The 22,774-nt window shown below is 47.5% G+C and overlaps 8 protein-coding genes across 8 annotated transcripts; 3 read left to right on the forward strand and 5 right to left on the reverse strand.

Annotated features, from left to right (window-relative positions):
* Positions 1–185: 185 nt before the first annotated feature.
* On the forward strand, positions 186–2,071 carry LY89DRAFT_741660 (3-hydroxyacyl-CoA dehydrogenase-like protein; the record flags this gene model as incomplete). Its single annotated transcript, XM_018220736.1, has 2 exons — positions 186–1,111; positions 1,159–2,071. 2 exons carry the CDS (start codon positions 186–188, stop codon positions 2,069–2,071), a joined length of 1,839 nt encoding a protein of 612 aa, XP_018063178.1.
* Positions 2,072–2,130: 59 nt separating this feature from the next.
* On the reverse strand, positions 2,131–3,524 carry LY89DRAFT_658541 (short chain dehydrogenase/reductase-like protein SDR; the record flags this gene model as incomplete). The annotated part of the gene is made up of 6 exons (XM_018212478.1): positions 3,383–3,524; positions 3,170–3,270; positions 2,910–3,114; positions 2,765–2,861; positions 2,461–2,704; positions 2,131–2,396 (listed from the first exon to the last, which is right to left on the reverse strand). Exons 1-6 carry the CDS (start codon positions 3,406–3,408, stop codon positions 2,131–2,133), a joined length of 939 nt encoding a protein of 312 aa, XP_018063179.1. The 5' UTR covers positions 3,409–3,524.
* A 246-nt stretch (positions 3,525–3,770) lies between these two features.
* On the reverse strand, positions 3,771–5,244 carry LY89DRAFT_724823 (uncharacterized protein; the record flags this gene model as incomplete). Its single annotated transcript, XM_018218934.1, has 2 exons — positions 3,771–5,028; positions 5,075–5,244. The coding sequence occupies 2 exons, from the start codon at positions 5,242–5,244 to the stop codon at positions 3,771–3,773; spliced, it is 1,428 nt and encodes a 475-aa protein (XP_018063180.1).
* A 4,851-nt stretch (positions 5,245–10,095) lies between these two features.
* Positions 10,096–10,513, forward strand: LY89DRAFT_326940 (uncharacterized protein). The gene is made up of 2 exons (XM_018206756.1): positions 10,096–10,178; positions 10,236–10,513. Exons 1-2 carry the CDS (start codon positions 10,139–10,141, stop codon positions 10,415–10,417), a joined length of 222 nt encoding a protein of 73 aa, XP_018063181.1. The 5' UTR covers positions 10,096–10,138; the 3' UTR covers positions 10,418–10,513.
* A 237-nt stretch (positions 10,514–10,750) lies between these two features.
* Positions 10,751–11,849, reverse strand: LY89DRAFT_676720 (FAS1 domain-containing protein; the record flags this gene model as incomplete). Its single annotated transcript, XM_018213616.1, has 3 exons — positions 10,751–11,004; positions 11,162–11,283; positions 11,338–11,849. 3 exons carry the CDS (start codon positions 11,847–11,849, stop codon positions 10,751–10,753), a joined length of 888 nt encoding a protein of 295 aa, XP_018063182.1.
* A 2,039-nt stretch (positions 11,850–13,888) lies between these two features.
* On the forward strand, positions 13,889–15,775 carry LY89DRAFT_741665 (uncharacterized protein; the record flags this gene model as incomplete). Its single annotated transcript, XM_018220737.1, has 2 exons — positions 13,889–15,636; positions 15,691–15,775. 2 exons carry the CDS (start codon positions 13,889–13,891, stop codon positions 15,773–15,775), a joined length of 1,833 nt encoding a protein of 610 aa, XP_018063183.1.
* A 921-nt stretch (positions 15,776–16,696) lies between these two features.
* LY89DRAFT_326955 (uncharacterized protein) lies at positions 16,697–17,948 on the reverse strand. The gene is made up of 2 exons (XM_018206757.1): positions 17,801–17,948; positions 16,697–17,744 (listed from the first exon to the last, which is right to left on the reverse strand). Exons 1-2 carry the CDS (start codon positions 17,840–17,842, stop codon positions 17,010–17,012), a joined length of 777 nt encoding a protein of 258 aa, XP_018063184.1. The 5' UTR covers positions 17,843–17,948; the 3' UTR covers positions 16,697–17,009.
* Positions 17,949–19,836: 1,888 nt separating this feature from the next.
* LY89DRAFT_788728 (kinase-like protein) lies at positions 19,837–21,792 on the reverse strand (the record flags this gene model as incomplete). The annotated part of the gene is made up of 7 exons (XM_018223191.1): positions 19,837–20,482; positions 20,539–20,642; positions 20,688–20,734; positions 20,790–20,971; positions 21,018–21,526; positions 21,597–21,654; positions 21,728–21,792. 7 exons carry the CDS (start codon positions 21,790–21,792, stop codon positions 19,837–19,839), a joined length of 1,611 nt encoding a protein of 536 aa, XP_018063185.1.
* Positions 21,793–22,774: the final 982 nt, after the last annotated feature.

Consider the following 22,774-nt stretch of genomic DNA (forward strand, 5'->3'; position numbering starts at 1 on the left):
AGTTACATCATTTCGCCGCATATGCCGGCGTTCTAGACTATTTAACAAGATGGCAAGATTTGACGACCAAGGACATATACTTTTGAGAGCTCAGGAGAAGGCCAAAAACGCCAAAGAAATTTAATTGTAATCTCCAGCGTTGCAGCTACCATCGCCTTTTCTCTACCACTCGACCTCTACGCAAAATGGCACCAACCCTCTCCTCCATCAAAGGTCGCCCAGTTGCCGTCCTCGGTGGAGGCGTCCTAGGTCGAAGAATTGCATGTGTATGGGCAGCAGGAGGCTGGGATGTCATAATCCGCGACCCCTCCTCTGAGCAACGAAACGCCGCTCTTCACTACATCGACAACAATGTCTCCTCTTACGCCAGAACCACTGACGCTACTCCTGGAAGAACATCAGCTTTTGAAAGGCTTCCCGAGTCTGTCAAAGAGGCGTGGACAGTAATTGAAGCTGTCCCCGAGAATTTGTCTTTGAAAATCAACACTTTTGCTGAATTGGAGAAATACGCTCCGAAAGATGCTATTCTGGTGAGCAATTCGAGTAGTTATAAGAGTAGCGAGATGTTGGAGAAGGTGGGGGAGGAGACGAAGAAGAGGATCATGAATACTCACTACATGATGCCGCCTGATAATCGAATTGTGGAGCTCATGACTGATGGACAGACGGAGGAGGAACTGATTCCGTTTTATGCTGAGAGGTTGAGGGAGGTGGGGATGCATCCTATTGTTGCTAAGAAGGAAAGTACTGGGTTTGTGTTCAATCGTGTTTGGGCTGCGATCAAGAGAGAGTGTTTGTCGATTTTGGCAGAGGATGTCAGTGACGCAGAACAGCTGGATCAAGTGTTTATGGATATGTTTCATTCTCCAGCGGGCCCGTGTGCAATGATGGATGCTGTGGGCTTGGATACAGTGGCTTTCATTGAGGAGCATTACATCAAAGAGAGGGGTCTCAATGGCGATAAGACAGTGGACTTCTTGAAGAAGAACTTCTTGGATAAAGGAAAATTGGGTGCCAAGAGTGGAAAGGGGGGACTTCTGCCTCCAGGACATACCACTAAGACAACAGGCGAGAAACGGAGTAATCACGACCAACTCTCAGCACCTTCTCTGTAAGTCAAAATACTTGCGTCATAGGATGTCACTGATCGAGTCCTAGATATTTTCTCAACATTGGTCTCAATTCACTCTCGGATACACTGCACAGTGGTCGCATCGTAGTAGGGTCACCTGATGGGCGCAACTTGCGCACTATCGTATCAGGTCAGACCCTTCCCGACGGTCTTGACATCTCACTCAAGACTGGTCGAATTTATTGGACCAACATGGGCGTACCAAGCTCCAATGATGGAATTGTTCAATCCTGCAAATTGGACGGCAGCGATGTAAAGACTGTGATCCCGAGAGGAAACGTTCACACCCCAAAGCAATTGATTATCGACCAAAGGAACGACAAGTTGTATTTTTGTGATCGAGAAGGACTCCGTGTCATGAGATGTAACTTCGATGGCTCCGATCATGAGATCCTCATCCAGAACGGGGATTTCAACAACGAGAACGATGCAGCAGATCAGATGAACTGGTGCGTTGGTATAAGTGTGAATCAGAAGGAAGGAAAATTCTACTGGACGCAGAAAGGTCTTTCCAAAGGAGGAAAGGGAAGGATCTTCAGAGCTAGTATCGAGATGCCAAAAGGTGAAAATGCCTCTTCTCGAAGTGACATCGAGACTCTCTTCACTGGTCTTCCAGAACCAATTGATCTTGAGATCGACGAAGATACTCAGACACTGTTTTGGACAGACAGAGGAGATCCACCCATGGGTAACAGCTTGAATAGTGTCAAGCTTGAGAATTTGAGAAGTTTGAAGGACGGAGACAAGAACCCCAATTACGAGGTCTTGACGAGACAGTTGCACGAAGCAATTGGGTTGAAATTGGATCAAGTGAACAAGCATGTTTACTTGACGGACTTAGGTGGATCTGTGTACAGAGTTGGAATGGATGGGAAAAATAAGAAGAAAGTGTACGACGAAGAAGCGGCGTTCTCGGGTATCGGGTTGGCTCATGTATAGGAGAAAGCACTTTAGGTGAGAAGCTAGCAAGGATTTTGGTTTTCCATTGCTCACACCCCTCATGGCTCATTACAATATCCATCCAAGAACTTCACACCCAACCTATTCAACTCTTCCTTCTTCAAGAACTCTCTCCCTGCGGCAAGTAGTTTCGTGACATCTTGCCTCGAGTCAAGATATAAACCCCTCAGTTCCTTTCCCTTGCCAGTCGAAAGAAAAGCACAAGTCTGACCACACAAGGCTGGAGCATCTTTGAAAAGATGCTTGTAGAAGGCTTCGTCTTTCACTATACCGTATTTCTCTGTTACATCTGCTGCAGTTGCCGCTTCAATGTTTCGTCAGTAAACTACCTAGGAATATTTGAGCTTAAGGGAAAAGTCACAACTTACAACTCCCCATAGCTGTCAGAACGCCTCCCGGATGCAATCCATAAAATTGAATCTCCTCATCCAAGCCATCAAGCTCCATTTCTCGCTGCAAAGTGTGCGTCATGCGGATCAAAGCAGCCTTGGACGTGTTATACGCAAGGCACATAGGGACATCCACTGTACCTGAGCGAGAAGCGATGTTGATTATGCAGCCTTGGCGCCGCTTCATCATTCCTGAGAGAACCAGATGTGTTGTGATCAAAGGCTGGTAATTACCAGTAATTAGCCTATGTTTTCACAGATGAATGAGTGGAGAATTCTGTACGCCTTTGAAGTTGACCTCTACTTGACGCCAGATGCTTTCAAAGCTAGCCATTGCGAGGGGACGTTGTTCGAAGATTCCAGCACAATTGACTAGTATGCTGCATGCAAATTAGCAAAAGCACTCTTATTGCAAAGGGTTTCCATACTCGATAGACCCTAGATCCGATTCGATCTGCTGAAAAACTTTCTGCGTGATTTCCAGATCGGCAACATCGCAACTATACGCCAAAGCTTTAACTCCCGCTTTTTCACACTCGCTCTTAGTCTCTGCTTGGCTTTCAACTGAGAGGTCAAGTAAAGCGATATTAGCTCCTGTCTTCGCAATAGCTTCCGCTATTGCTGCGCCGATACCTGGAATCGCGTAATCAGTTTGTGTAAAATATTGCAAGGAGGAGAAATCACTTGCCTCTACCGGCACCTGTCACGACGGCAACCTTGCCTACATTTGTGCCTGCGAGAGTTTCTGAGGAAATGGCTGCGTATGGTTCATGCTGGAGGGGTAAAGTGCTATGGGTTTTCATTGTCAGCACAACGCGAGATCCGCGTAATAAAGATCAGATATATGAACATAATAGGAATTTGAAGAAAGTATAGGATATCAACATAAGCCATCACTTACGAGATACCAAACTCTGCAGGATCCATAGCGAATGAAACAAAGGTCTTGCGATTAGGTAAGTAAGTGCCTGTTCTTTCGCGCACCAATTGGATCAGAATATTCAAGAGCAAAACCGAAATTTCTAGCTGGATGTAAGTTAAGGTAGTATCGAGAATTAAACAGTGAAAACAATTCCTGGGTAGGAAAGATTCATGGGGAATTTGATATATTGGGAATGAGGGGATGCGGTGGCCCCACAATGACCCCACCACCGCAACGATCAAGCCGAGACATGTCAAAAACGACTACGATGCGAGCCAAGCCGATTCGCTGATCATTGTTTTGAGGATAGAAGTACGAGTCAACATTTATTCATTTGCCCTTATTCCCTGCTGAGCTGCAGGCTAAGCTAATCTAGGAAAGAAACCAGGTATTGCGCCTTCGCCTTCGCTTTCGCTTCAATAGCCTCCCGCTCCTCAACCGTCTTCTCATCATAAGCCTTCTGGATCGTCAACTCCTGGTCCAGACTCAAGGGCATGATCTGAAACACTGCATCCGTTATGCCCAGATCTGCCAACCATTTGGTACGCTTCGCGACGATGTCGTTGAAATTGACAAAGTTCCGGCCCGGGAGGTTGAAGTACTTTCGCTCTAACTCAGCGAAAGTTAGAAGCGGAATAAGCTTCTGGTTTGTTCTCGACTTGGGTACTGCTTGAGTGGGTCGATAACTCGAGAGCGGAGCGAGAGATTGGCGTGCTTGGGTTTGAGAGGAAGCGCCAGTGCCAGCAAAAGAGCTCTGCGGCGTATTGGTAGACTCCGGCTTTGTCATATGACCATAATGAGGAGTAACTGGTGGACCAGGTGGTTGGAAGGACGAGTGTTCGTTGTTAGCCAAGCTTCGCGTGCTCTGGAGCTCTGACTTTGTGAACGACGACCTTCCAGCTTGCACAGGACCAGCTACAAGAGGAGACAGGGAGATGTTCTCAGAGTAGCGCTGCTGGGGCTTTTTGGCTGCCAAATATCTGATACGACTTGGCGTCGCAGTAGGCTCTGGATCCTCGATGTCGGATTGATGCTTTCCTTTGGTAGGGGTCTTCGGAAAGTAATAGGGGTTCGCTTGTCTCATGGCGCCCGGAGATGGAGGCGGTGGGTATTGCGGGGCGTTCGACGGTGATGGCTGGGGACTTGAACGCGGAAGACGCTGAGAGCTTGTCGCATCATCACTTTGTGGTCTAGAAGCTCGAGGTCCCTGGTCATGTGAAGGTTGCTCATATGAGGGTTCCAATTGTGCAGAAGAGGGTTGTTGATAAGAGGGTCGCGAGTTTGAGGGTTGCGCATAGGAGGGTTGCGGCGCATAAGAGGGTTGTGGCGCATAAGAGGGTTGAGGGGCAGAGGAGGCTTGCGGATATGAGGGTTGAGCGTATGAGAGTCGTGGGTTTGAGGGTTGCTCATATGAAGGTTGCGCGCTTGAGGGTCGTGGAATTGAGAGTGGCGCATATGAGGGCTGCGAATGCGATTGTGGTAAAGGTTGCTGATACGGAGGTTGATCTGCATTACCTACTCGGCCGCTACTCGATGGTACAAAGCCTGGCAGTGTTTGCTGTCTTTGCATCATATTTTGATGATTCATCGGACTGTTGGCTGCAGGAGAGCTGGATATGCCCCCACTACAGTTATCAGTAATTGCAACCAGGTAGGGGGGTTACTACTTACTGTTGAAGAGAAGGTTGGACTCCATTTCCCCTAATTCGCCGTGCAGCGGCTGTATCGGATTGCTGTAGTCTCAACACGAGTTCGGATTTCAACCCCCAAAGCGCAAGATGACGCGCCCTCAAAAGGTCTTTGAGTTGGCTAATTTTGAGATCACTGTAGTTAGACGCCATTTGAAGAGTAGACTAGACCGTGCTTGGATGAAGATCTGTCTGTTGCCGTTCAAGGGTTGTTGATTGGGTATTTTTTGTGTTGTGTTTTGTTTTCTGGCGGCTTTCCAATACATGTTTGCGAATGCGGGGTCAGCGGCATATGGACCTTGAGAGCTTTACGCTTTGTCTGTAATAGGCTTTGCGGTTATTCATTATTATCGGTTGCGATAGCATCGGATTACGGACCTTGAGAACTACACGCTTCGTCTACCATAAGATTAGCATTTACACATGATTGTGGTAGCATCCGCACACGGACCTTGAGAGCGTTACACTTCGTTTACCATGGGGTTAGCATTTATATATGATTGCGATTGGGATAGCATCTGCATACGGAGCTTGAGAGCTTTACGCTTCTTCTGCAATACTTAGGTAGGCCTAGCATTTATCGACGTTCATAGACTCATGCTTTATCTACAATACCTGAGTAAGTTTAGTATTTGGCGACCTTAAGATGTTTTATGCTTTGCTTGCAATACCTAGGTAGGTTCAGCGTTTGCCGGCCCTAAGAGATTTGCACTTTGTCTATATAATCTGGGTAAGTTTAGTGTTTGTCGAACTTAAGAGCTTTACCCCTGGTTTACAATACCTGGGCAAGTTTAATATTTGTCGACCTCAAGAGCCTTATGCTTTGTTGTGAGAGAACAGGATAATGTGAGTTGGACCCTGTTTAGACCCCCAATTTCAGTGTGATCAACAATATAGACAAAACCAGACTTTTCTTAAAAACGCTCCCTTCTTTGTAGGCAATCTATTCTATTGACCACGTTTTAATTCCATACCTTGACATTCGTTTACAATACCCGGGTAGCTTTAACGTTTGTCTATCTTAAAATCTTTACGCTTCTTCTATAATAGGCTTAATTAGCGTCTATCGGCTTCTACTAGATCTACCACAGTGCTTTGACGTCCCTGAACTTCAAACTCGGGCTTTCATCAGCATCAACACACATCAAGGTTTGCTGCACACTTATTACATCCTTCATCACAATTGAAAACAAGTCCTTTTGTTGCTCCTATTCTCCGCCTTAGACATTTCCGCTTGATATACATCATCTCCTAGTCTAGGCCCCGAAAGATCGAGAGTGCACAACATTGTCATGAGCCGCGCAAATGACGAATGTCAACCTTAGCGAAGCGATAGCGGAGCGATAGCGGAGATACCCCTATGTTCGGCGGCTCTCAGGGGCTTGCAAAAGACCAACATGTTTGCAAACTCTCTTGAAACATGGGGTTGTTTCCGAAGTAGATGAAGCGGATGTGCCTGCGGCCGCCCGCTTGTACAAAGGACAAGAGGTGGAGACTTCCTAGTTTCCTAGGCTAAGGACTTAGTTTGATAACCTTGGATTGCTCTTCAGCTGTTTTGCAACGTTAAGAATTTTCCAGTGCTTTTAAAACCAGAGGGAGAAATAGCCACCAAGATTGGCGGGGCTGTAAAAAGCCAAAACAACCTCTTTTCAGGCGATGCTGGTGAGCCCTTCTTCCCCTCAACTCCTTTATATTGCTTGTCTATCCTTGCGCCTAGTCGCTTCTCTGCTGATTGATGAATTCTCTGATAATAGGTAAATGCGAGATCAAAGATTTCCCTCGAAGCACGGAGATCTTATAAAGAGTCAAGTCTGGCACTACTTTCAAGTTCGGTACCTCTTTGACACTGGACGATTATGTATCATTGCCTCGATTCACTCAAGAGACCGTTCCTTGAACCTTGGTCAAGATATGGATAATGAGGACGTGCAATTCGGAATCTCCCGAGAGCATCCTGATCGTGGAAGTTTCCATGAATCATTTTGACCCTAGCGTTTTGAACGTTTCGATTCTTGTAAGTCTCTCAACTCTTGAGGCACCTCTTACACATTGTTGATCTGATATCATTTCCCGCAACAGCTCGATCTTTTCGGGCATGATGCCAACGAAATTATTGTCTCAGAACCAATATTCTTAGCAGGGACGCATACATATTTGAACCCATTCACAGAAAATAAGGCCCCATATCAAATATCTCAACGCTGGGCGATCACGTAGACCTCGATTCTCCGCACGGCTTGAACGACCTTGAAACTTCCGCCTGGAATCTTCAAACAAACGGCTTGTGGACAGATTGGCAAAACACCCTCATTGCGGATTGCTGCACAACATACACATCGAATGTGCACGACTCCTATTCAAGCCTGATTATATTCACAAATCGGATCAAACCCAACAGCAGCAACAATTAGGCCTTTGGAAACATCTAATATCTTCTTGGTATCGTCGATGATGTTTCTGTTCTGCGCGCTGCCGGCTGCTGTTCATGGTGTGATACTTTACCTTGCTTTCGTGAGGAGGCAGAGGCGGAGAATTGAGTCTCTCTTTAACGTGTCTGGATTCTGCTTGTCAGCCACTGCCGGAAAAGGGTGATATCTCGCACGTGAAGGTGATATTTGGTTAATTGAAAGGTGGACACGGATCGGACTTACGTATCAGTGGAAGAGGATATGGAGTTTCGCACGCTTTTACTAAATAAAAGAAAAGAAAGGGAATACTCCACCTTCGAATATCCATCTTGCAGAAAAAGGGGGAGTAGACCAGAAGATACTAAAAAGGAAATCTAAGCGAGATGAATGGCACGTGAATTCAGACCAAAGAATCTGAGCAAGCTTTCAATTTTTCATTTCATGGCATTTCCTCTTCTTTCCACTGCTTTCCCGAGAAATCTATCTCCTTGATCTCGCGTCTTCGAAGACGAAGAATTCATGCCTCGGTGGCAAATATATATCTTCAAACTTTCGACCTCAACGACGATGCAGAATGGTCGCATCAGGCTCCCGTATTCTATTGTTAGACAACGGGCTGAAAAAGCAAACATGGCGCACCACCTCAGCACACCCTTCTCGCATCAACAAGCCCATTCACGCTGTTGGCACCCGCAAGAAATCGGGGGGCGGAAGGAGCAAAGACAGCCCCAGTAAAGCGTCCCTTAGCATGTCATCAGCCCTCTCTCGGTGAGCGCGAGGCACAGCGCAGCAACCATGCCTGCCTGCCCAATTCCTTTCAGCCTCACTTGATCACCCCTGCTCAAATTCTCGATCGTCTTTTGTCTCTCTTCTCTCCCTTGATGAATATTCATTTTGTCGTGCATCAATATCTCGCCATGGTACGCTTTCAAGCGCATGTATTCCAGGCCTGGTTCTTGGCTTGGGCAAGCATCAGTCGTGCTGCCGTTATCGGAAACAGAGCCGATGTCAACCTGACTCTTCTCAGCAACGCGACGACGATTGTACAGAACCTGGACTACACTTCCAACTGCACCTTATCGATATCGTGGTACCAGAATCTTCCCAGAATTGGTGCTGGCTCGGGGAACGATAGCATCAATATCGATTTTCTCCGCTCGGCTCTCCCGACGCAGTATCAAGATGAGAGCGATGCTCAGGTTGCCAGTTTCTACGATGACATGTCAACGGGAGCTCTTTCGGATCTTGGGTGGATAGGTACTGCGAAAGATGATATCGAAACTGCTTGCATTTCACCGCAATACGAGAGGGAAATAACTTTGTCGAATCTCGATCCAACTCAGAATTGCACTGCCACTGCTCTCTTCCTAAGTAGTCTGGGCTGGATCACGGGAGCGCAGAATTATACTGCGAGCAGTTCGAATGATACCTCATGGCTAGAATTTTTACGAGCTTCACTTCCGGAAAATGATCGTAATAACCTCACAGATCTCGAGTTGTTAGTCTACCGGAACTTCTTCCTAGCGTCTGAGAACGCAGCTACGATCACGACATTCCTGAAAGGAGGATTCAACGCTTGCCAAAAAGACATCTGTGAAGTCCAAGGCTACACCGGAAACCCCGACATTGGCGGCATAGGCGTTCGTCCCCTCCCTCCCCCAATCTCAAATCCCCCTATCTAACCAAAAAACCCAGGTCATCTCCTCCTACACCGTAGAAGCCATCCTCGTCACCCTCTACTTCGTCGCCATCAACTTCCAAATCTGGTGGGAAGGCGCCAACAAAGACGGCTCCCCCCTCAAAGAAAAAGACAAAATCAGCCCCCGCATCAAGAAAGCCCTCGAAAAAGCCTCCGACGAGCTCGCCGACGGCGCCCTCTTCTTCTCGCTGTCCATCTCCTCCGCCGGCTGGGTCTCCTTCGTTTCCGGGACCTCGTATTACGAGAAACTCGTCTTTACCTCAGCGAACGTGCTCGCTCTCTCCGCTCTCTTTGCCTTTCTAGGCATGTTTACGAAAGAGGGGCGGAAGAAGAGGGGCGAGTATATCCTCGCGTTCATGATTGCGGGGATCTTGACGGAGAGCGCGATTCAGTATATCGTGTACTTGAGGGAGCCGAATGATAAGTATAGCGATTACGCGTGTTTGCACTCGCAGTTTACGGATCAGGGGTACCATCCGACGATCTTTGAAGCGCTGTTCTTTTTGTTGTTGGGGTTGTCGGTGTTGGCTGGGATCGTGGGGATTATTTGGTTGAGATGGAAACCCGGAGATGTGGGCGCGGATCCGAAAGCGCGGAGCTTTTCGCACCATAGTGATGCGACGGTTCACGTCCCGGGGAAGAAGAAGGATGTTAGGGTTGAGAAGATCGAGAGGTTGATTATAGGAACGAGGATCACGATTCAGACGGTGGCTATTGCAGTGATGTGGGTAGAGCTTGTTTACCTGTGGAAGATCCGGAAGATCATGTCGAAGATTGCGGGGGCGACGTGGTCAGAGGGTACGTGGGGCTTTGGACAGATTTTGGCGCTGTTTATTTGGTTACCGCCGATTATTGATATTCTTGGTTGGTTGTGTAAGTCTCCATCTCTTTCCAGGAGGAAGAAAAAGAGCTGACGGTCTTCATAGTTCTTCCCGAATGGATGCTTGGTGGTGATAAAGAGAGGAAATGCGAGTGTGGAGGTAAGATGAGCTATCTACCTATCGGCATACTTCGAGACAATCACTAACATAGAACAGAGGAAAACTGTACTTGCACTAAAGACAAAGATGAGAAGAACGACAAACCTGCAAGTGCAGATACAGGGAAGAACGAGAAGACGGCGGTGGCGGAAACTCCAGTTGCGGCGAAAGGAGAGCAGGCGACTTTGACACAGCGAAAAGCTGCACCGCCAGCACCACCAGCGCCTGCAGCGAAGTAGAGATAGATGGTTTTTGCTTTGGTTTCAGTACCGAAATATTTGCCTGCAATGCGCTGTAGATATAGCGATGTAATGCTTAATGAAATTGTATACCCCCTAAATAACTTAGCGAGCGAAGCCCCTACATTCAACACAAGAAATGATCACAAAGCATGTCAGACATTCAAACGAGCTCAGATTAGAAGACCGATATTCTCTCACAAGTATTGAAGTCTAGCCATATCTCATTATTACCATTAAATTCCCAACTAAGAAGAATACCTCCACGCTATCAGTAACACCACCACACCAGCCATCCATTATCACAAACCACTCTCCACCTAAACCAATTACTCACAAAATCAACAACCCCAGCACAACCACACCAGCAGCAAGCCCCAGCCCCAAGCTCCCAGCCCTCAAACCTCCACTTCCGCCAGTATACACAATCGCCGGCGCAGCAGGGACCAACACCTGATCAATCGTATGCGCGACCCCATTGCCGACAATAACATCACTCTTGACAATCCGAGCCCCGTTAACGTAATACACCCCGTTGTTCACGGTGATGGTTAGTGTTTCGCCTGCTAAAGAGGTGTAGGAGGTGCCTGGGGTGAGGAGCGGCAGGTAGCCGAGGAAGTTGGGGATTATGTGGTTTTGGAGGAGGGCGGGGAGGGTGGCGGGGTTGGTGGTTGAGGAGGGGGGGAGGGGGAAGACGGGGAAGGAGGAGGAGGAGGAGGAGGAGGGTGAAAGATGGAAGCTTACTTGTTATGCTTGAAGAGGAGTCGAAGGTGTTGGTTAGGTTTGCGGAGGAGAGGAGACTGCTGAGGGTGGAGAGGCCGGTGGAGTTCAGGGTTGAGGAGAGAGGGGAGGGGATGGTGAAGAATCTAGGAGGTAGTTAGGTTTGAGACCTCTTCGCTGAGAGAGGAGGTGAGGCTTACCCGTCGGTGGATTGGATGAGTCCGTTGCAGTACGGGATATCTCCTGTGAGGATGTTGACGCTGTTGCCTAGACCGGAGAGTATTTTGATGCCCGTAGAAGGAACATTGCGGCGGCGGGTAGTGGTATTCGCAGCTACCTTCTCGGAAACAGTTGCTTGGGTACCTCCAGCTTGAGGGGCTGGCAGTCCGGTGTGAATTACTCCACCGGGCAAATTGGAAGGTGCTAGATCTTCCAGGCCGGTCAACTGGTTGGTATATTGATACTGCAGTTGCTGTTGTTGAGAAGAGGTATCACGGCGTCTGAGTGGGGTGACGAAGTTATCGTCTGTTGGGGCAAATACGGTCTGGACGGTTGTAGAGTTGTATATGGCGAGAATGTCGGGATTTGCTAGCAAGAAGTCGGCGAACTTGGTAGCGTTGGCACGATATTTGAGGGCATCGATAAGGGACATGGTGTCTGCGTAGGTAGAGATGCCGAACAGCGCCACGGCCAGAATAGTAGAGAGCTTCATATTTGCGGTGCTGGGATGCTGAGCAATTACTGAGTATCAGAAACGAATGTTGTCCCAGATGGTCTGGTGGATTGTATTCTTGAAAAAGTGAATGTCCGGTAGTGTATGAGAGAACAACAAAGTTTCGGAGCAAAGAGGAAATCGATGAGCTTCTTGTGTATGTGCAAAAGAGTCTGCAATGGGACCACCACTTGATGATTAAGTACGCAAAGATCGAAATGAAAACGCCATCAAATATCACTTCTGCTCGAATAGCAGCGGAAAACTCCTGTGCGTGCTAGCCATGTCGGACAACAACTCGGACATTGGTAAGCTTATCCCGAGAACATTTTGGGAACAATTGACCTGGCAGTTCAGCCTCCAAATGCATTTCCTAGGGTGAGGTAGTATCCGCCGCACCGCATATGAAGCGATCACAGGGCGATTCTGTGATGAGGTTGATTTCGAGGTTGAGGCTTCTCAGCCCCGAGTTGGAGAGGCGCTTGCCAAGAACTGATGCGCCATTTCTCTCGCCCACAGGTCAAAGCATTGCGGGGATTGAGCCCTGGGAGCGGCTTGCAAAATTGATAATAGTAGCCGTGTTTACCGTTGGTCGACGTTTCGAGGAGAAGAGCTGCCCAAATGGAACGCCACATTTTACGCCTGCGTGCTGAGGGTCCAGGGTCTCATGCGGACGCCCTCCCATTGCGGGGGTCGAATGGTAATCGTCATGCCCTCCGCTGTCATTATTGAAGTCTGTTCACGGATTGGACCCGGTGTCCGTTCCTGTCGTCCTCCCATGCCATCTGATCTTCATTCCGTCGTCGTCGCATTCGGGAACAATGATGAGTGAGAGTGAGATGTTTGGGAGAGGATGAGAGCAAGGGAAGAAGTCGTCGAGATACCGTTGCCCCCTGTTGGTGCTAATTTAGCTTCCGCTCGCTTGTAAGGTCGATGGAAGCGAATCGGATGCCCCACAATTCTCCAAACTCCTGGTTGACGTGTCGAGTTGTCGATCATTCGAATATGTTTCACCCTTTTCCCGCCTTTGACTCCCACCACTTGTCCGTCACCACCGAACATCATAATTGAGGCTGGTAAGTGGCGTTTTGACAACGTGACAGCAATACAGAATATGCAATTGCCCTCCACACAACCGCATTGGGCGCATTCAAGCAATGAGGGAAATTCCGTGGCGGTCTCCACAAGGACTCGTTGTGCTATGTTTCTCCTTACGAGGAGCACACCGTTAAAGGGACGGCACATTCAAGAGTTCAAGTGGCCCGAAGTCGCTAAAATTGCGAGACATTTGAAAGAAGACGAGAGGCTCATCAACGGTTAAGTCATGATCAAGGGCATGAAATCGGTGATTGCTGCTGCCAGGGTCTATACGATGAGCACCAACTCTTTGTGGTCAGTGGGACAGGATTGCCAAAAGCTGAGAAATCAGAAAGTCTGTGGCGCTCAAGGAACATCAAATGGGCAATGACCTCCAGCCAACGTAATCCTTCCTCGTCGATTCGGGCATGAAAGGCCTCAACAACACCCAAGTTGGCTACTACCCTTGTCTTTTCACTCCGCCGTCATTTTTCTGAGATTGCTCAAAGTCTGGTGCGTCTCCTCGTGGATCCATTGAGAGGCTATTGCGCCTCGGAAAAACTCCCAGTCGAAGCGCAAAGAGCAGAAAGTGGGCGTCAAGCTGAAGGAACACGGCACAAAATCGTCGATGATTACTGGGGTCTGCCCAAGGTGGCAGACTCAAACCACATCCGTCTTATCTGATCGCTGAATGGGTGACAGAGAGCCTCCTACTTGTCTCTTCTCCACTCTGTCATTGTGACCTCGATAGTGAAATGGCAACCGTAGGCGATCTCTCCGTTCAGGCCATTGGACATCAAGGACTAGTGCTTGCGAAGCCGACAGTCCGATATCACACATTAGCAAGAGCCTCGAGAACACAGCAAACTCTTTGTTTCTGAACGAGGTCGCCAGAAGACGATTTTCATCTCTTCTAAAGCATTTCGAATCTCAGAGTCTTTTCAGTCTTTCTAGTCGCCATCATGCCTGCTATTATACAGGATGTGTTGTCTTTAGTGGCACCATCTTCAGTCTATACTGTACTGCAGAGGTTCACAATGCCAACAGCTGCAGGTCCAAAGGCTGTTATAGCTTTGACTTTCGAGTCCAGCAAGATCTTGCAATCACTTTATACTCTCATGTTGAAGATGATTGTAATCCAGATCTGGTATCTGATTGTTCTCATTGGAATTTCCCTCTCCGCAAGTCCGAAGAAACAACGATCGCACAATATCAGCATTGCGAATGTCATCATCTGGAACGCGCAGGCAGCACCGCTCGACATTGTCAAACTGATGTTTGGCTATATTGCACACATCTCCTTATACGCTCTGACGTGGACTGTCCTAGCAGCCTTTGCGTGGGCTGCTTCTATTGCTCTTTCACTCTTGGTTTCCCCGGATCTGATCATTGGGATGGCGGCACCAGTCGCCGCTGATGCCATCTATGTCCCAGAATACTCTCCGTACAAGAACACAAGCTCCTACTCTCTTAGAGTTGAGCAAATTTCGACACCGGCAAATCTTCGTGCGATCGGACTCGCAGATAACTTGACAACAAGTGCTAACGTGAGCGTCGGCACTCCTACCACATCAGTCGATGGCTACGGAGAAACTATATACCAACTCGACTACAGCTATCAACTCTCAGACGTTGATTTTGGGCTACAGCATGCTAGTGGCCTCCTTTTGGCTGTGAACGGATCCTGCATCACTGATTACACCTGGTTCGCTGCGAAAGTTGACAATCCGTTCATCGTCACCGATGTCTATGTGCTGTTTGGAAATGATAGCAACACTGGAAATGCTTCGACAGCAGATGGTGGACCGCCATTAGCTACCTTCTACCTCGACCCGGCTGGCCCACAAGCGCCAATTGGCAGCAACATCAGTTATGCCATCATCATTTCCTCCCTCGGGCGAAAAAGCTTTACTCCTAGCTCAGATCCATGGTACCAGACAGCACAACTACCTGACGACCCAGCTGGGGCAGGATATATAGTATCGCGGGGCAAACCGGTACTCAGCTGCTGGCAGACCGACATCTGGTCCTACGGAAATGAAAGCAGATCAATCAACGACCTCGAACAACTGGGAGTCCTGCCTCACTCTTTAGTTCTCATCTTCCAACATTTCCTTAGCGTCCCGCGCATATTCAACCTCGCGCAATCTCTCGGAACAACAGCCTTGAAATCAGCAACCGGATCTCAAGGCTACTACTTCGACGCACAAACATCAAACATCCACGACGACCTCCAACGTCTTGTCCTGGGTGCCTACGAGGCTACCAAGAATACGTTACAGGAGACGACGAAATTCAGCAGACAGTACACCGATATCTCAAACCTCGTCCTTGACGATAATGGCAACGTGCTCCCCGGCACAGACGAATTCGTGATCTACACCGGAGAAGCGGCTGCCCTCTCGATCCCAATGTTGATAGCAGTCCCAATCATCGCCGTCCTGCTTCTTGCGCTCAATTTCTTGCTCACTACCAGCCTTCCGTGCTACGCGCTACCGTGGGGATATGTGGACGCGCTGAGAGCAGCTGTTATCTATAGCGCTTTGGACAACGATCCTAATAATGATCTCTGGGATCGCTCTACGCCGGCTCCGATATATAAGGTGGATCCGAGCAAGAAGGGTATCGTGCATGAAGCGCATGTGAGGCCGGGGTATAATCCTGATAAGAGGACTTTGAGTTGGCTTGGCTCGGGACATGGAACGCCTGCGTGAGTTTGAGGCATATCTTCGAAGAGGAAATATTGACTGACGAATGCTTGCAGAATGAGTCCAGTGTTCGAGAAGAAGGCTGGTGATGCCTCGATCGTGCCTCCAGCTGCTTCTCCTAGTAGCCAAAAACAAGATTAAGGGAGCTTTACCACTTTTTCTTGAATTAGGAGTGCTGTTTAAGTGTACGGGTGGACTCTCGTTTGATTTTGATGACTGGGAATTTAGTTATCTTTGTTTGATTTACTGCAAGAGATGAATTGTTTCATTTGCCTCTTCTTATATATATGATGCAGCCGAACCACGACTTGGTGGCTCATCAGGAGGATCGACTATCCTTGGAGGTGGAAGTGTTAGCTCCGCGACAGGTGGCTGTAGGATGAAGTCTCTCTCTCTGCAGTGATTCAGTACTCCTCCTTCCAAAGCCTCTAGGTCATGCCTGTATTCTCGCCATGCGTTGAACTTTATGAACAGCCTTTGAAACTCAAAGGTGGAAGCATCCATTGTGAGATTCGGACGCTCGCGAGCTTAGTTGATGATACGGTGTAGTTCGCAGACCTCAGAAAGAAAGCAAAAATGGAGGTGTTTATGGAGGGATGAGGCTAAGCCTTCAAACAGTAGTCTTAGCATGACTCACTTTCCCCTATATTTACTATGGGAAGAAGAGTTTTCTAAAGACATTCATTTTCCTTATTACGAATACAATTTTCGAATACTTTTTTACCATCCCTTAGTTAGTTTGCCTCTATTCTGAAGAGTGCGTTCGGCAAGTCTAGCTAGCTTCTCCCCTAGTCTACTCAAAGCCCTAGTACACAACGTGAGTACTCTGCAACGAGCAGTTTATTATGAGGGGGACTGAATGCAAGTTGAGGATCTGGCTGGCCGGCTATGCTCCCAATATAAATGAGTGTTTATCACCCCTTGCTCTGCTTCTCTAAACGTAACGAATGTGTAACATAAACGGACATCTCGAGGTCATTACCTTTTTTTCGAAGAAGAAACATTCTTTGTCATCAATTGGCATAGCAGGAAGAGGCTATGCTCGTGTGTTGAACGCAATCGACCTGCCTGGGTTTAGTGGGCTATTAGTTCTGCTCAAACTCCCGAGCTGAGCATCGAGTAGAACGGTCAAGAACTTTCCTCAAATTCATAGAATTGCCAAAGACACAGAATGTGTCATACATTGAGAATCGCATATTCATTCGCTCTAGCATATCATTACGCGTGGCTAACGTCTTCCCTTTAACTTGCAACTTATGATACAATTGAGACACTTTGCTGCTCCTCCTTCCTACCCTTTGATGTACTCTAAAAAAACGTGAAAACAATCTCAAACATTCAACGAAAACCTGAACCAACCCTACTATATGGAAACTTAGCGCCGCCGTCTTATACATTGTGCACAGCGTGGTCTAGCATCTCCAGCCTTGCCGCGTAGCCTATTCCCACATTGCAGACCGTTCTTCAATACACCTTGACAAATAAATATTCGAGTTTTCACTGCAAAGAAATTGGAGGGCGGATCCGTTGGCTGGACACGCTTTCGAGGACCCTTATCTGCTGGAATATTTACCGGCTGGTCAAGTGGAGTCGGTGCGGTGAAGTTTTTCCAAGGCTCGATCTCGTTGTCGTCATCCTGGGATGCTAGATTATAAGCCCGCGTGATTTCGTACTTTAGCGTCTCCAAGGTAGGTCTATGTGTTGGATTCTCGTATAGACACTCGTATATTAGGTCTGTTAATACTTTGCTATATTCACCTGCATACGCGTTTAAATCTGGTCCGAACGTTCTTCCCAGTGCTGGTGCTCCACTGATTGGATAGCTTGGGAGAAATGGGTCTCCGATGTCAGGGGGATCATAAAGACAAGTGACGATTTGATACATGATTTGACCAACGCCGAAGAGGTTGTAGGTAAATCCGTTGAAATTTCCAGCAATATCGCTGTCGAACCAGTTGCGGGCCTCCCAGTCTCTGTGAAATTGCTCGGGAGTATTGTAGTCCTGTGTACCCTTTGTCGAAGTAAACCTTTGCTTCAGATCCAGATTTGCCTGCGTAACCGAGTTGTTCAGAAGTGGAGTGATCCTTTCGGCATGCCCAAAATCACCGATCTAGAAAGTTGTCAGCTAAAACAAGATGTTTTCGTTGATTAACTAGAGAAACTTACAAGTAACGTAGGGCATGGATGAGTACTGTTCCTACTTCCCATAAATACTAGTATATGTTAGTACAGGTAAGCTAGTGGTTTGCCATGGGAGGTAGTGGTTGTACCATTCTCTGGTTTCATATCGAAATGCTGCGAACCAAATTAGCACTGCTGTGACAGAGGATAAGAGTAAACAGAAGCTTGATTCTTTAGAAACCATAGGGACACATAAAATTATAAAAGATTATACAAAGGATCCTTTGGAAGCCACATGCAATTTCAAGGGACGTATTGTAATTTGTAAGAGCGTAATACTTACAGTGATATCCTTCCACAACTCTGGTATTGCCGGCTCCACGTACCCACCAGTGGGAGAATTAGCAAGGTTCGCAGCCAACCAGTCTGGTGGTTGCATTTTCAACTCTTCGCCATACTGCATGGCACACACTCCATCAACGAGGCATTCGAAAAATTTCCATACTGTCAAGAGTTCGAACCTTTGTCTCCTTCTTGATATTAGCATGGAGGAATAAACAGGTGAATTAAGGGCGACTCACTGTTGTCTCCTCATGAACAGTTGATGGAATAAGTCTCCCATGGGATAGAACGTGAGAAATATTCTGGAAATGGAATTCGCCGCAATAGCTGGTGGACGGAAAACCGGATCGACAGGCGACTTGACAATATGGTCACCCGTGTTTCTTAGTCTGTTCATCATCCTCCACTCATTGGTGAACTCTTGATTGACAACCCCGGCAAGTTGCTCTTTCACCACAAGTCGTGTGACAGCAGGGGCAGGAACGGCAGGCACTCCTAGTCCTCCAGCAGGAGGCTCCCACTGCCAAACTCCGACGGCAGCGTCGTTATTTTGTGCTAAAAATCTAGTCCCTCTCCAGTTTGCAGCCCCTCCGGGCAACCCAGTCTTTATAGCAGCCAGAAATGCAGCTACCTGAGCGGGAGGGGGATCGTCCGGATCCGGTAAAAGGTCAATAGGAAGGCCTTGATCAACGCCAAGCTGGGCCGGGTTGGGAACAGGAACTGGAGCTGGAGCTGGATCTGCCGCGATAGTGAAATTACGATACGTATTCTGGATCCATGCGATGTCGACCTGACCCCTAGGGTCTCTCCTTATGGTTCGCCCTTTGAACAAGAATTAGCAAGATTTCTCATTGAGGACTAGTAACATAATGAGAGCAGGCAAGTAGAAATAGGATGATACAAGGAAAATGAATAAACGGTGCAAATTACATCTGTTGACCTCTTCCAAAGCGTCCACCTGTGCTTGAGTAGGAGGAGGAGCAGCCATAGTAAAGCAATTCGACGCCGAATGATGGGACTTGGTGGAGAAGCTGTAGAAATCAACCAGTTGAGGCGATAAATTAAGAATACATGGAAATGCCACAAAGCATTCACTTCTTTGTTTGTCCATTCACTATGAAAGCGGATGGCCCTCTCCTTTGTTGGCAAGAACAATGAAACGAAAACGAACGTTATTATGCGGTTCCAGTCTTGGATTGAATGGGTCCATTGTTTGCAAAGGCGGGGCTAGGTAAATATTTGACAAGAATAGAGGAGACTGCGTCCCGCATGCCCGAAACGGGATCACAAGACTTGTTTATTTACCAAGGTAAGACTTTTAGTACTTCGGAACGTGCGCCTTAGAGAAATCCTTGATCTTTGAAAACTTTTTTGTAGATCTCTTTAGTTGATTCGAGGGCCTAGAGAACTTTGAGAGCTTTGGCAAATAGCTGTATGCGCGGAACTCCACGTAACAATAAGTCTGTACACATACCCTCCTTAGTGTAACGTTTTGCATGAGGGACATTTCATCAGGGCAACCTGCACTAAAGTTTCTTGCATACAAGAACACAGAACTGTCAGGAAGGATAAGCGATGAGGAGTAGCAGAGCTTTGCAGATACAAGACTCAGTAGAAAACACGTGCAACAAGTCAAGTTTCGATTGACTCTTGTCACATGTAAAACGATGATCCCACAGAGAATGAAGGAGAAGGAACACTAAACATGAACTCGTGCAGTTAATTCTTGGTATATACAATTATGGATAACGGACCAGATTGGCATGAGTAGTACACCGGGGATTTGGTGCCCCAAATGGTAACTTCCTCTGATTTTTGCACTGCGAACCGTCTGCCAGAATGAATGTACATCTGTAAATAACGTTTCTGACTGGCGCAGGTGCAGGCGCGGGGGCTGGTGCAACCAGTGGAGGAACGATCGGAGCGACAACTGGAGGCGGAGCAGGTGGTATAATAGGGGCAGGGTCAACTGGTGGTACTACAGGAGGGTTCCGCTCAACTGGATCAGGGGCTCGAAAACTTGCCCATGGTTCTGGCTCAACACCCTGACTATCCAAGGGTTCCAATGCGCCAATGATCTTCGTTTTTAGGAAAGGAAGCGTTGGACGAAATCCAGGCTTCTCGTACAGACATGCAAGGATAAGTTCTTGCAATCCATTGCTGTAGGTCGAAGTTTCGATATCTCGTCCGTACGTCTCGCCTAGTGGTGCCACACCATTGATCGTACCGGCCGGTAGGAAGTTTGAAACCTGATTCAGTCGACGGAACATTGCGAGTTCCCACATGATGGCGCCGACCTGCCATACATTGGTTGCATAACCGTAAAGACCGGCGACTCCACTGGTATCCCAGTCAAGCGCGTTCCACCTGAGAGAGAATTGTTCACTAAGGGTGAAGTCAATTCTTTTGCTCCTTTATGTGTTATAAAAGGTAGGACTTACGGCGTGTAGTAGCCTGGTGTACCATCGCTTCGATACATTTTCTTTTTTTCCTCCGAAAGGGTTATATTGACATCTATCACCTGAGCTAGGCCGAGGTCGCCGATCTATGAAATTCAATATATGATCTCCCAAAAAGTAATTCAGCATACCTTGCAGATAGGTGTGTAGGCATGACTTCGTGTTTTCTCGAGAAGTACTGGAGGGTTCATATTAGCTCAAGTACTACGCTGACTTAGAGTCGGATAACGAACTGTTCGAGGGTTTCAAGTCGAAGTGTACAATTCCTTGTTTCCAATCCAGCGCTAACGGTGGGATAACAGCCTGTTTGCTGACAGCGTTGAACCCAAGCTCCTCTCCGTACTCTAGGAGACTAATGCCATCTATCAGACATTCAAAGATCAGCCACAAGGTGTATTCGGAGAATTTAGTCTGCCTATGACAATATCAGAGAGCTACTACCAAACAATACCCGTACTTACGTCGCAATTCTTCTTTTCAAAAGATCTAACAATGTCCCTTGTGTGTAATACTCCATAATCAACCTTTTTGTCACCCCCATCCAAGCGTTAGGCAACCCTTCGAGGCCCAAGTCCGCGAAGCGGGGATCCTTCACCAACCTGAGAGCATGTTCTGAGTTTTCGGGGATTTTGAGCATCAAATTTGCTTCGTCTGTCAAGTCGTACCTTGGATCCATTATCTCTTTGACAGCCACGTCACATGTTAATGGTAAATTGGCTTGTGTTTTATCATAAGACCAATGCCCCACAGTTCCCATTCCGCCACGACCTAATACTCTGACACCTTTCCAGTTCACGGCCGGAAAGCTATAGTTCATTATCTCTGGAACTCTCTGAGCGAGCCAAACCCCTTCCGCGAAGTCTCTGCCTCCCAGCATAGGCACATCAATCGGCCTCACGGGCTTGGCTGCAGTGGCTACCCTACCACCGGGAGCGTTGGCCGTGACGAAGTTGTCTCGCCTGTAAGCATCCTTTACAATAACAAGTTAGTCAAAACCATCTTGGCATACAGAGGGGTGGTAGTAGCTGGAAACCACGAACCCGAATACCCTCGTCATCCAAGTCTACTCGTCCATTGTATCTCAACCAATAATTGTAGCTTTTGGATCTGTTAACACTCTCTCGTTCATATTTGATTGTTTGCTGGAAATGATCGTGAATGGTAGACTTACTCGTCTCTGAACCTCTCAAACTCTGCCGAATCTAAGGGGATGCCATAAAGATAAAGTCCCGCCATCGTGGAAACTATAGTCTTGAGTATGGGAGGAAATAGCAAGAAAGAGGAGCGAGGAGGCTAGGCAATTTTGAAATATTTTGTGATGAAAACTTTCTCTTGAACTTCACTCGCATGATGTCAAAAGGAAGTTAGAAGAATTGCAGAACGGTGCAAATTCCCATAGCATCACGATAGTTTTCTAGAGTGACTAAATTATTGTGCTCTCGAGGAAGTCCTTTGTTGTCAACCCATCTTCAGGCAATGCATAAGTTCAATAAATCGACGAAAATAATGGAATGAAAGCAGTCGACAAAGAAAAAAAACTCTAGAACAATACACATTGTAGGTAAATGACCCGTACTACTCGATGCAATATTGAGCATCAATGATTTCTCACGAGAACGCAATGGGCTCAGCTCCATGTCCCAAGACTTGACGATGCACTAAGCCAAGCCCATGCTTTGAATCCTCGAGAATAGATGAGGTTGTGGTGTGACCTTCTTTACACTTGTAAATGTTATTTTTTCCAGAGTGTACTATTTCATGAGTCGACGAGACCAAATTTGAAGTCTGCTTGGCAAGTGCACCGGATCCGGACAATGATGGCTTTTGGTCTTGCCGCTCTCCTCATATGATGCCGCATACGGCGTAAAGAAGCCATCCACGATTCGATATGCCGAACGAAACATTCTCTAGGCAGTCGCATTGCTGCTTTTGGAAGTCTCTTTTAGCCGCCACACGTTGACACATCAGGCTAAAGTCTAACTGAACCACTCTTTTCAATGCACTCGACCACAGAATCCACAGATGGCCAATTGTGGAAAGGCGACGATTCGACCACATAAAACCGACGAGAACATCAGTGGAACTTTTCATTTATCCGTCTGCTGGTCTGGCCCACAGAGTTGAAGATGCGATCTCGCAGCCGCGATACCGCCGCTGCTAAGGACATGATAATCGACATGAGGAGCTCTTTCCCCTCGTGGCAAGGTGGGGTCTTCCT

This window comes from Mollisia scopiformis (assembly GCF_001500285.1).
Source record: "Mollisia scopiformis unplaced genomic scaffold LY89scaffold_31, whole genome shotgun sequence".
In the NCBI taxonomy this organism is placed as follows: Eukaryota; Fungi; Ascomycota; class Leotiomycetes; order Helotiales; family Mollisiaceae; genus Mollisia; species Mollisia scopiformis.